Below are 13411 nucleotides of genomic sequence, written 5' to 3'. Positions count from 1 at the left end.
AATTAAAAAATTGGTGCCACATAGTGTATTGGGTCAATATTTTTCTAGGAATAGCTTAAACTAAAAACCTAGAGGAAGATGAGAAATTTAGAGCTCTTTCCAAAAGCTGAGGAACAAAATAGGAGTCAATAAATTGAGAGGGCAGTGATAAAAGACAAGGGAGGAAAACTCTAGAGATTGAGTAGGGTTTGCATCGACATGCTAGGTAGGGATAACTGTGTAGATGTGGTATACTAAAAGGTCTTCACCTGCCAAGAGTTACATACAGGCCAATTTTCATCCAATGTAGAGCACCTTATCTAGGCACACAAATTTAGTCACTTAGATGTGGCAGAATTTTCAGCTGAAAATCTAAGTGCTTAGGTTTGGTTGAACATTCTCCTAAATCCAAAATTTAATTGCCTAGAATTAGGACGCTCAGACATGGCTGAAAAAGGGCACCTAACCCCAAGTAGTATCATTCATGGTAGTGTCAGCATTGTCAGCAGAAGACACATTGTGTTCCCCCTGCCTCCAAAAAATTAAGATCCTCTGGTATCATAGATGCAGATTCCAGAGGGGATGGAGGCCAGGATCTTCATGGTCCAGGTATGTTTGCATGTGTGTGTGTGTGTGTGTGTGGTGGGGAGATGGTATGTGTGTTGAAAGGCCACTCAATCATCTAGTATGTTGATTGGCTTAAGGGAGAGCATCGTGGCTTGAGGGGCAGGGGATCACAGCTCATAGAGGGGGGATGGATTTTATATATCAGTGGTTGAGAGGGAGGGAGTTTATTATGCTTTTGGGGGAAGGTGCATGGGAGGGGTTCACTGGTCATAAAGAAGAAGGTGTGATATAGGTCAGCTGTCCCTGCACCTGGTTTTGCCTACCTAAATTCTCTCTCCAACCTAGCTCTTCGTACCTGCCCACCCTAAATTTATGAGCCTTGTGGATTTTGGTTTTTAAATGTAAGCACTCATCAGGGGCACAGTTTCACAAAGGCACATTTAGGTGCTTACCTCCTTAAAGGCTTGATTTTCAAAGGCTTTTCTTCCATTTCTCAGGCAGTGGGAAAAAAGCTTAGAAAATCAGGTGCCTCGATCTTTTGAATATTGACCTATATGTTACTGTTTTAATTAGAATGAACTAACTGGCTGGACAGTTGTAAATGCTGGTGTGAGGAATGAGGGGATGCAAGGGCATTGGCAGGTTGCAAGAGTAAGAAGGAGAAGCCCCAAATTCCTGCTGACCGAATGGATAGATGGGAAATTGAAGACGATAGATGAATGGAGAGTGCCAGATTGGCAGAAATTAAGAGGCAGCATAGAGAAAAGTTCCTTGGAGAGTACCTGGGAAGGTGTATATACTGAGACAGCAAATGAGAGCAGAAATATTCAGGTCAGGTTAGATAAAAGGTTAGCAGGAGTGAAGGAAGACCCTGGTACTAGATGACATCTCTTTATTTCATTGTTCAATTTTATCTTTGCAACTAAAATTAAATCACTTTAAAAATCCATAGAAAAGAGATAGAATGTTGCATTTGCTTTCCAACTAAGAAAACTCATTTGTCCTTCCCCTCTTTTTATCAGCAAACCATTCTAGTGTAGAGACAGTGGAGTCGCCACGGATGTTCCTAGTTCCCAGCCCTTGGGTAGACAGCTGCAGATGGACATGCCATACTAATCCACACCTCCCCCAGAGGTTATCTGGAATTGGAAGTTCCTCAGGCTCAGGGTGGGAGTAGGGAGTTAGTCTAGGTGAGGTTAGGGCAGATGTAGTTTGCTTTCAGAAGGGAAGGATGTGTATCATGAGTGTTCTCTGACTTTGGCCTCCAGTCTGGCAAAGGAAAAGACAGTAGGGATGTAAATCATTTTTGAACGATTAAAATTATCGTCAGATAATTTTAAAATCGTCCAAAATCGTTAGAGTGCACGATACAATACAAATGCCACCGATTTATCGTCAGGGGCATTTGTATTGTATCGTTAAAAAGTTGCGGGAAAACCGGCACACCAAAACAACCCTAAAACCCACCCCGAACCTTTAAAACAAATCCCCCATTGGACCCCAGGTAATGTTTTAAATTACCTGGGGTCCAATGGGGGGGGTCCCGGCACGATCTCCAGCTCTCCAGCTCTCTGGCTGCGTTGAGAAATGGCGCCGGTGGCCCTTTGCCCTTATCATGTGACAGGGCAAAGGTAGCGCCGGCGCCATTTTGGTTCCTGGCTCCCAACGTCACGCGTGCAGGAGATCGCTCCCGTACCCCCGCTGGACCCCAGGGACTTTTGGCCAGCTTGGGGGGGCCTCCTGACCCCCACAAGACTTGCCAAAAGTCCAGCGGGGGTCCGGGAGCGATCTCCTGCACGCGTGACGTTGGGAGCCAGGAACCAAAATGGCGCCGGCGCTACCTTTGCCCTGTCACATGATAAGGGCAAAGGGCCACTGGCGCCATTTCTCAACGCAGCCAGAGAGCTGGAGATCGTGCCGGGACCCCCCCATTGGACCCCAGGTAATTTAAAACATTTTGGGGGGGTTCGGGAGGGTGGGGGATTTATTTTAAAGGTTCGGGGTGGGTTTTAGGGTTGTTTTGGTGTGCCGGTTTTCCCGCCCTCCCCCGATTTATGATTTTTAACAATTTAAAAAAATAAATAAAAAAACACGACGATCAGATTTCCCTCCCCCCCAGCCAAAATCGATCGTTAAGACGATCGATCACACGATTCACACCCCTAAAAGATAGGCACAAGCCTTGCCAGTTCCTTTAATAGGACTGGAAGTGAACCCCCCCCCCCCCCCCCCCCCCCCCACACACACACACACAAGAGACAGAGGTTTGAGAATGCTACCATTTAAGTGAACTGTAGGAGAAAAAAAACAAGGGGAGGACAATGCAGCTGTGTAACATGAGCTGCCAATCCAGGAAACACAGAATGAAATTGTAAAGGTCATCAGACCCCTTACTGTGAAGGTGCTTAACTGACCATTGAATAGATGAGTCACAGTTTCAGGTAGGGAATTTGCATATTACAGCCACTTGGTAATTTTGTAGGAAATATCACTAAAAAATCAGAGGATTCAAATTTCTAACTTACATAACTATGACTGGGAAAGGAATTTATGAGAGAAATATACTGGAAAACAGTCCTAGGAAGCAAACAGATTTTCACCCTGACTACCAAGAGTATTCAGACACCTGGGTACCGAGATCCCAAACAACAAGGGGATGGCCAGGCAGGATACAGGGGTGTGCACATGGCCCCTCTCTGTGGTCCTGTCTGGGACTTGGCCTTTTGGCTGAGAAGTGAACCATACAGGGTCAGACAACAGATACAGCAAAAGCCAGGCTGAGAGAAGGTGACTTATCTGGGCTGGGTAACAGCACATAAATGGTCATGAGCTTAGCAGAGCTAAAATCACTGAAAGCTGAGGAATGCGGAGGGCCAGAACCACTGAATGCTAAAACAACCATGAGCAGTTATAAACCCAGGCTTTGAAAAACCTTCCTACTGAGGGAGAACTAAAGCACAACAGCAGGCCTTGAGTGGTCAACCTGCCCCCCCCCCCTTCAGTGAGGGGACTCCAGTGGCAGATCTGGAAATCAAGCAGTACTCTGTGAGCAAGGGGTCCCCAGCAGCAGTCTGGGAGGAGGAGGAGTCGGGTCCCCCAGCTGGTACAGGTGAAGTCTATCTTGCTATCCCAGCCAGTAGCGTGTATGCCTGCTGCCAATGTGGACCCAGTCTGAGCCACACAAGCTGGGCAGTACTAACTCTGTCGCAGCCCAGGGACTCAAACACTGTGACAAGTTAGAAAAAGCATACAGTTGTAAGATCCTTTAGAATAAACACACTTCTTATTTATTTCAAAAATAGAATGCAAGAAGTATCAACAACTATCAGATTTTGTAGCCTTGAAACTTTGATCTTTGTATCAACCCACAAATTGACTTAGAAAATAGCCACTGCTATTACTAGCAAAAGTAACATGGAATAGACTTAGTTTTTGGGTACTTGCCAGGTTCTTATGGCCTGGATTGGCCACTGTTGGAGACAGGATGCTGGGCTTGATGGACCCTTGGTCTGACCCAGTATGGCATTTTCTTATGTTCTTAATGTTGACCACTTGTAGGGTATCACATCTTATTCAAGTTACTTCCTCTTTTGTTCTATACCACCTTGGGCAGATGAATGCACAAGTTCCTATATTTAATCCATCACCCAGTGCCTCTTCCATGTTTTACCACCAAGATTTATAAAACTCTAAACAGCTTCCAAAACTAATAAGGCTATTGTCCAAATATCCAGCAGCACATGGCCATGATGGACAATACCTGCTTTGGTCTCGGTTGATTTCTGGGGAGTTGTAGCCAATGTCCCCTCTAATTTTTTTCCAGGGCATCTGCAGATGTGCACTACTGTTGTGAACCTAACTTTAGCAAGTGACTGGGAGAGGGGTGGTGGTCCCTTATCTTATCCTGTTTGTACCTGCCCCCCAACACCCCTGCACTAGCTGTTTCTATCATTGTGCCACCACTTACTGCTGCCATCACCAGGGACCCAAACTTTATCTTTCTTCCTCATTCTGTCCATCTCTCTCATCTCAGCTTCCATCTCTTTTCCCCTCGCTCCCCATGTCTTATCTTCTCACTCCTTCCTAGCTTTTATCACATCTTTCACCTCTCACTTACCCCTTCATTTTATGTGCCTATCTCCTACCCTTCCATTCTTTTGTCTCCCATCCCCCTCACATCATCCTTCATCCATATAATTCCTCATTTTCCATTCTTACTCCTTGCCTCTATCAACCCTTCATTTCTCTCTTCCCAGCATCTACCCTTCTGCCTATTTCCCCCTTTCCCTAGCATCCATCTTATTTCCTCATTCCCTTGTCATCTGCCCCTGCCTCTGCCCCTGTCTCTACCGCAGGCTCTCCCCTGCCTTTCCCCCTTCTTACCCATCTGACTCCTGCCTCTTCTCCTCCCAGCATCTGTTCCCTGCATGTTGCTCTCCACGTTCCCCAATATCTGATCCCCCTGCCTCTTTCAGCCCCACTCCCCTGCCACTTAAGAACATAAGAAAATGCCATACTGGGTCAGACCAAGGGTCCATCAAGCCCAGCATCCTGTTTCCAACAGTGGCCAATCCAGGCCATAAGAACCTGGCAAGTACCCAAAAACTAAGTCTATTCCATGTAACCATTGCTAATGGCAGTGGCTATTCTCTAAGTGAACTTAATAGCAGGTAATGGACTTCTCCTCCAAGAACTTATCCAATCCTTTTTTAAACACAGCTATACTAACTGCACGAACCACATTCTCTGGCAACAAATTCCAGAGTTTAATTGTGCGTTGAGTAAAAAAGAACTTTCTCCGATTAGTTTTAAATGTGCCCCATGCTAACTTCATGGAGTATCCCCTAGTCCTTCTACTATCCGAAAGAGTAAATAACCGATTCACATCTACCCGTTCTAGACCTCTCATGATTTTAAACACCTCTATCATATCCCCCCTCAGTCGTCTCTTCTCCAAGCTGAAAAGTCCTAACCTCTTTAGTCTTTCCTCATAGGGGAGTTGTTCCATTCCCCTTATCATTTTGGTAGCCCTTCTCTGTACCTTCTCCATCGCAATTATATCTTTTTTGAGATGCGGCGACCAGAATTGTACACAGTATTCAAGGTGCGGTCTCACCATGGAGCGATACAGAGGCATTATGACATTTTCCGTTTTATTCATCATTCCTTTTCTAATAATTCCCAACATTCTGTTTGCTTTTTTGACTGCCGCAGCACACTGAACCGACGATTTCAATGTGTTATCCACTATGACACCTAGATCTCTTTCTTGGGTTGTAGCACCTAATATGGAACCCAACATTGTGTAATTATAGCATGGGTTATTTTTCCCTATATGCATCACCTTGCACTTATCCACATTAAATTTCATCTGCCATTTGGATGCCCAATTTTCCAGTCTCACAAGGTCTTCCTGCAATTTATCACAATCTGCTTGTGATTTAACTACTCTGCACAATTTTGTGTCATCTGCAAATTTGATTATCTCACTCGTCGTATTTCTTTCCAGATCATTTATAAATATATTGAACAGTAAGGGTCCCAATACAGATCCCTGAGGCACTCCACTGTCCACTCCCTTCCACTGAGAAAATTGCCCATTTAATCCTACTCTCTGTTTCCTGTCTTTTAGCCAGTTTGCAATCCACGAAAGGACATCGCCACCTATCCCATGACTTTTTACTTTTCCTAGAAGCCTCTCATGAGGAACTTTGTCAAACGCCTTCTGAAAATCCAAGTATACTATATCTACCGGTTCACCTTTATCCACATGTTTATTAACTCCTTCAAAAAAGTGAAGCAGATTTGTGAGGCAAGACTTGCCCTGGGTAAAGCCATGCTGACTTTGTTCCATTAAACCATGTCTTTCTATATGTTCTGTGATTTTGATGTTTAGAACACTTTCCACTATTTTTCCTGGCACTGAAGTCAGGCTAACCGGTCTGTAGTTTCCCGGATCGCCCCTGGAGCCCTTTTTAAATATTGGGGTTACATTACATTACATTACTTCTCCCCTATTCCCCAGCATCCACTTCCACCTGCAGCATGCTCATCTTCACCAGCATCTGCTCTCTCCAATGTTTGCCACCCTTTCCCCAGAATCTACTCCTCTGAAGCAGCTAATAGAGCAGTAGGAGCCCATCCTGTGGCAGTCCACCACTTTCTCTTTTGGATTGGCCCTGTAAGCAACTTCAGAATGCAAGGGCCAGCCCATTGCATTGCAAGATCAGCAGGTGGAAAGTGCCAGCCTGCGAGTTTTGAAGTTGCTTGCAGTGCCAGCACTGAAGAGACAGAGTAGTAGACTGCTGTACAATGGACTCCTACCATTCCTCCTCTGCGTGAGATATGTGCAACTGCTAGAAAAATGGTGCCTGGTCACACATACACTTATAATAGGGCAAACTTGTCCTCTGAAGTTTCCTAGGATATCCATAGTGAATATGCATGAGACAAATCTGCTTGATTTTGAAAACCCAGCATATGTACATTTTTCTCACAGATGTATTCATTCTGACTATCCTAAAATCCCGACTAGCTGTGTGGTCCCCATTACAGATTTGGAAAACCTTGTCCTACAGGGAACAATGGTTGCATCCTGCTCATTCCAACCCTGCCACCCCAAGACCTGCAATGTTGCTAGGTCATCCTTCCTTAATTTGCTTTTTGTTTTTTCTTTATGTAGCCCTCATCTACCTTTAGAGACTATAGGTTTACCTTTATTGTATTTCATTTCTACCATTATTTATTATGGGTGGATGGATCTGCAGCATAGGATAACATTTATTTGCCTATGCCTTCAAGTAAGTGTGTGGAGAAAGACAACTTATAGAGGGAGAATGATCTTGCATATATACGTTTGAGTTTTTATGTGAGAAGAGAATTATGAAGGAGTTGTAATGAGAGTCCAGAGTGGGAGACCAAGGGAGCAGAATATCCCTTAAGGCCTTTTGGCTTTCCAGTCCAGAACGGCCTCTCTTTTACAATGGAGGCAGGTGTGTCAAAGGACTACTCCTAGGTGCAGATGCCTAGTCGGCTCACAGCTATGTTAAAAAAAACCCAAGTTGCCTCCAGGGATAATCATATGCTGATGGACACATTTATCATGGGATCATGTTGGAGGAGACTGTGTTTCCTAGAGCTGCCAGAGCTCTAATGGTTTGGCTGTTAGTATTTCTGCAGTTAAAATCTTGAAACTCATTCACTGTTTTGTGATTACTGCTAATTTTACTGATGGTACCTCTAGAAAAGAAAATAAAAGGAGGCATTTATTAAGTATTTTTCCCCATAGACACAGAATGGGAGAAAAGTGTTAGAAAGTAGGCCCCGACGTTTGTTAGTTGGACTGTAAGCCATTGTGTGAGACTCCTCTTATGAATCCCAGGGTTGTGGGTTCGATAAAGAAGAGGTGTACTGAAGAAGGTCTAAAAAGGAGTGCTGTAATTTCACTTTGGGGTGCAGTTAGATTGTCACAAAGGGGAAAAGAGATTTTATTGCCTTTTCCCATCTAGCAAATAATCTCCTTTCTTATTCTCTCTGAATCTGATTCAGTCCAAGATCTTACCCAACCATTTTTTGAACCCACAAACTTGGTGCCAGGATCAGGATCCCTTGGCACCAGGACTTTTATTTTATGTGCTCCTAACGAGGATCATCCATATCACCTTTCCTTTGGCTCTGTTTTCAAGGAAATGAAGGCTGCAATATTGCAGCCTCCCAGTGCTGTTCCTTCCACTTTTGTCTCTACATCTGTTTGAAACATGCCTGAATTTTGACCCAGTTGGTGGTTGGTGAAACAGATAAGTATGGGAAAATAAGAGTCAAAGCTTGCTGGGCAGACTGGATGGCCCGATTGGTCTTTTTCTGCCGTCATTTCTATGTTTCTTTGTTTCCAAGTACTGGTTTCCACCTTCTCTGCTGGTAGGTGATTCCAGGCATCTACCACCTTCTCATTAAAAATTTTTTTTTGATATATATATATATATATATATATATATATATATATATATATATATAATATATATATAAAAATTTATATATATATATATATATTTTATATATATAAAATTTTTATATATATATATATATATATATATATATATAAGGGCGAGTAAGGGCGATGAAGAAATAACCAAAGCCAAAAACCAGGAAAGATGATAGTCTGGTGCAAATATAAGAACATAAGACATGCCATACTGGGTCAGACCAAGGGTCCATCAAGCCCAGCATCCTATTTCCAACAGTGGCCAATCCAAGTCACAAGTACCTGGCAAGTACTTGCCAAATAGATCCCAAGCTACTGTTCCTTATTGATTAATAGCAGTTTATGGACTTCTCCTTTAGGAACTTATCCAAACATTTTTTAAACCCAGTTACACTAACTGCCATAACCATATCCTCTGGCAATGAATTCCAGAGCTTAATTATGTGTTGAGTGAAATAATTTTCTCTGATTTGTTTTAAATGAGCTACTTGCTAACTTCATGAAGTGCCCCATAGTCCTTTTATTGTCTGAGAGCGTAAATAACCAATTTATATTTACCTGTTCAAGTCCTTTCATGATTTTGCAGACTTCTATCATATCCCCCTTCTGCTGTCTCTTTTTCGAGCTGAACAGCCCTTCTGCCCTCTTTAGCCTTTCCTCATAGGGAAGCCATTCTTTCCATATGTGGTTTTACTCTTTAGAATTATATTAATACACAACAAATTCCCCATGAGATACTGAAAGACAAAGAATTAGGATCTCCTCCCTCCTCCCAGAATAAAATATTGACACCCATAGGTAAAGAATGATGAAGCAGGAAGTTTATTTTCTGTTTGAAGGTACATTCATTGTTTCTTGTTTTTTTAATAACACAATGATTGCTCCAGTTGATCTCACAGAACAGAATGATCAAGTTACTGAGGTAAAGTCAGTAACCCGAATCCCACCTAACTCAAAACTGTAAGAAAAGACATGGGCTTTTATTCCTGCAAGATAGTTAATGCCTTCAGAAACTTCATTGAGATAAAAATAGACTGAATCAACATTTTTTTTGGATGTTTATATTGTATGTAGAAGAGATTTTGCATATTAGAAATGAATGATTCTGATGGCCAACTTATAAGTCAATTCAGCTATTTCTAGCACATAATCTCTACATAGTTATATGCAGTAAGAAAATGTTTGAACTAGCCAAAGCATGCATTCAGAATAAATTCTACACAAAGACTCAACTCTCTAACAGACCAGAAAATATAAATACCTAAACCAAGCCTCACTTTCCTTGTCTCTTATATACATTGTGTTCTTTTCACAGAAACCATCGGAATTCTCACTCTTCCAGCGGTAAGTACAATTTCAAATTATACTTAATCGGGTTTGAAATGCTATCACTGAAAAATGCTGTGGTGGTAATCAGTTGGACTATCTCTGATGAGTTTTATCCTTCTTACCACTTCCTGGAAGGTGCAATGGCCTCTCACTTGCAGAGTTCAAAGGTTTCAAGGCTGCTGGTGTAACCTGCGAAACCTGAACACATGAGTTTAAACACCACCTCTACCACTCACTGTTTGATTTCAGCAAGTCACTTAGGGGCATATATTACTAACCACTGTTAAAAACAGCATGGTGACGCAAGTTACCTGTCTATTTTAATTCTAGCATTACATTATATTTTAAAGACTGACGCACATGCTAATGGTATCCGGAATGTGTCTGCGTTACCTTGGCTGTATTAAAGACAATGCGACCATGAACTAGGGGTGTGCATTCGTTTTCGCCGTATTGGCGATCCGCAACGTATATTGCACTATTCATAGTATTCGTGGGTTAGGTGTGCCTGAAGGACAGAGCTGATAACCACAGGGTTAGTCCAGCAAAAAGTATCACCTACAAACTTTGTCCTCAAGGACCACAATCCGATCAGATTTTCAGGAATACCACAATGAATATGCAAGAGATCTATCTGCGTGCACTACCACTACGCTATGCAAATAGACGTCAAGCAGATTTGTTGTGGAAATCCCAGGTTGAGGACCGAGTTGGTGGACCTTGACCTACAACTTGTTTGCTGACCTTTATTTCTGCAACTTAAAACTCAGAAACTGGATCAGACCTGGAGAGTTCCCAGGTATAATCACAATACTATATTTGGTCCTTGGACAACAGCCACCAGTTTTCTCTATTCCTCCCCCTGGGCTTTTGTAATAATTTATGTGCTTTTTACATATTTATTTTTTTAAATAAGCATTTGATATTTTGCCTTTTCCTAAAGGTAGGCCCAAAGTGGACTGCATAAAGTAACAAGGCATTGTGTACATAAAGATTGGTGTGTGTACTTACAGTGCTGTGCAGAATTATTTACTGATTGATGAATATTTGTTAGTTCCTTCATTTTGTAAGAGCTCTAGGTGATGTAAAGCTCAAATGTAAATACAGGTTTAAACATGTTATTTATGATATTAGCACCTATTGAGGTCCATATTCAGAAGCTAAATTAATATTTGGCCAATTACCCAGCTACATTTTGCCAGCTAATATATTAGCTGGCTAGAATTTAGCTGGCTAAGTTAGGGGCGTTTTGAGGGTGTTACTGGGTGAAGTTGAGATAACCGGCTAATTCCAACATTCAGAGTTAGCTGGGTAAGTCTGGCTGGACCAATGGGACAGTGACTGAATATGGACCTCACTATGTCCAATCTATGACAGCCTGGAGAAAAAGATCAAAAGGTACCTACCTCCTACACTTGCATCTGCCATAACTGTGCTGGGACAATTTTGCTACTATGCTATCCCTGATTAGCATAGTAGCAACATTTTGCTTTTGATTGCACTATTTCTAGATAAAAGGATAATATTCACCAAGTTTCATATTTCCTTTACAGCTCCCCGTGGATTCTTTTACCTCCATATATACCTTGAACGTGACTGGATCTGTTCGGAATGAATTACTTTTCAGCCATGACATTTTTGTGAACCCGTTAGAAAGCATTTCAGTGTTCATTCAAACAGACAAATTGCTCTACTGGCCTGGACAAGGGGTCAAAATACGAGCAATCTGCATTTATCAGGATCTTAGACCTTTTCATGGTCAAATAGATATTTATGTTCGAGTAAGTACATTTGATTATATTATTTTTTCAGGCAGTATGTATTTTGCTATTAAACTAAGCTGGTTTGTTAAAGTCTTATACTACGAAAGTGGTGACATCTTTACGTTCTGGCTCTTGCAAGTCATTTCACAAGCTTTTTTTTGTTTTATTTCAAACACCAGTGAAAAGATATGGGAATTTTTCCAAATTTTATTTTTACTTGTGCAACATTTTCCTACTTTACGCGATTCCTTCCCAGGTGGCATGAAAGAGTGGCGGCAGTATATTCTGTAGAGATGTGAATCGTGTCCTCGATCGTCTTAACGATCGATTCCGGCTGGGAGGGGGAGGGAATCGTATTGTTGCCATTTGGGTGTGTAAACTATCGTGAAAATCGTTAAAATCATGAGCCGACACACTAAAACCCCCTAAAACCCACCCCCGACCCATTAAATTAAATCCCCCACCCTCCCGAACCCCCCCCTCAAATGCTTTAAATAACCTGGGGATCCAGCGGTGGTCCAGAACGGCGGCGGTCCGGAACGGCCCCCTCAATTGAATCCTGTTGTCTTCAGCCGGCGCCATTTTGCAAAATGGCCGCCGCAAAATGGCGGCGGCCATAGACAAAAACGATTCGACGCAGGAGGTCGTTCCGGACCCCCGCTGGACTTTTGGCAAGTCTTGTGGGGGTCGGGAGGCCCCCCCAAGCTGGCCAAAAGTTCCTGGGAGTCCAGCGGGGTTCAGGAAGCGATTTCTTGCCGCGAATCGTTTTCCGTACGGAAAATGGCGCCGGCAGGAGATCGACTGCAGGAGGTCTGCAGTCGATCTCCTGCCGGCGCCATTTTCCGTACGGAAAACGATTTGCGGCAAGAAATCGCTTCCTGAACCCCGCTGGACTCCCAGGAACTTTTGGCCAGCTTGGGGGGGCCTCCCGACCCCCACAAGACTTGCCAAAAGTCCAGCGGGGGTCCGGAACGACCTCCTGCGTCGAATCGTTTTTGTCTATGGCCGCCGCCATTTTGCGGCGGCCATTTTGCAAAATGGTGCCGGCTGAAGACAACAGGATTCAATTGAGGGGGCCGTTCCGGACCGCCGCCGTTCTGGACCACCGCTGGATCCCCAGGTTATTTAAAGCATTTGGGGGGGGGGGGGGGTTCGGGAGGGTGGGGGATTTAATTTAAAGGGTCGGGGGTGGGTTTTAGGGGGTTTTAGTGTGCCGGTTTTCCTGCCCTCCCCCTTCCCCCGATTTACGATTTTTTAACGATAAATCAGGGGAATTGGTATTGTATCGTGGCCCTAACGATTTTTGACGATTTAAAATATATCGGACGATATTTTAAATCGTCAAAAAACGATTCACATCCCTAATATTCTGAGACTAACCCTCGGTGCCCTACTAGCAGTAGTAGAGGGTGCCATAATAATGACACCAGCTTCATGCCTGCTGATCCTGTTGCACAAATGTGCACCCCCTTGCGCGCGCCGACCCCGGATTTTATAAGATACGCGCGGCTACGCGTACTTTTGTTCGCGCATGGTGCGCGAACAAAAGTACGCGAGCGCGCTGTTTTTGAAAATGCACCCCTTAGTGTAACTAGGTTTAAAAAAGTTTTGGATAAATTCCTAGAAGAAAAATCCATAAACTGCTATTAATTAATAAGCAATAGTAGCTTGAGATGTATTTAATGTTTGGGTACTTGCCAGGTATTTGTGACTTGGATTGGCCACTGTTGGAAATAAGATACTGGGCTTGTTGGACCCTTGGTCAGACCCAGTATGGCATATCTTATGTTCT

At 43.2% G+C, this 13411-nt stretch overlaps 1 protein-coding gene across 1 annotated transcript in view; it reads left to right on the top strand.

Moving 5' to 3' along the window:
- Positions 1–13411, top strand: part of LOC115088601 (CD109 antigen-like) — a 220564-nt gene that overhangs the window by 23283 nt on the left and 183870 nt on the right. The window contains exons 3-4 of the mRNA XM_029596859.1: positions 9843–9871; positions 11410–11637. Coding sequence (XP_029452719.1) covers positions 9843–9871; positions 11410–11637 — 257 coding nt within the window. The remainder of the gene's footprint in view (positions 1–9842; positions 9872–11409; positions 11638–13411) is intronic.

The sequence above is a fragment of the Rhinatrema bivittatum genome, chromosome 3, assembly GCF_901001135.1.
Source record: "Rhinatrema bivittatum chromosome 3, aRhiBiv1.1, whole genome shotgun sequence".
NCBI lineage: Eukaryota > Metazoa > Chordata > Amphibia > Gymnophiona > Rhinatrematidae > Rhinatrema > Rhinatrema bivittatum.
The sequence above is the reverse complement of the archived record's forward strand: the minus strand, read 5'-3'. Positions and strand labels throughout refer to the sequence as shown.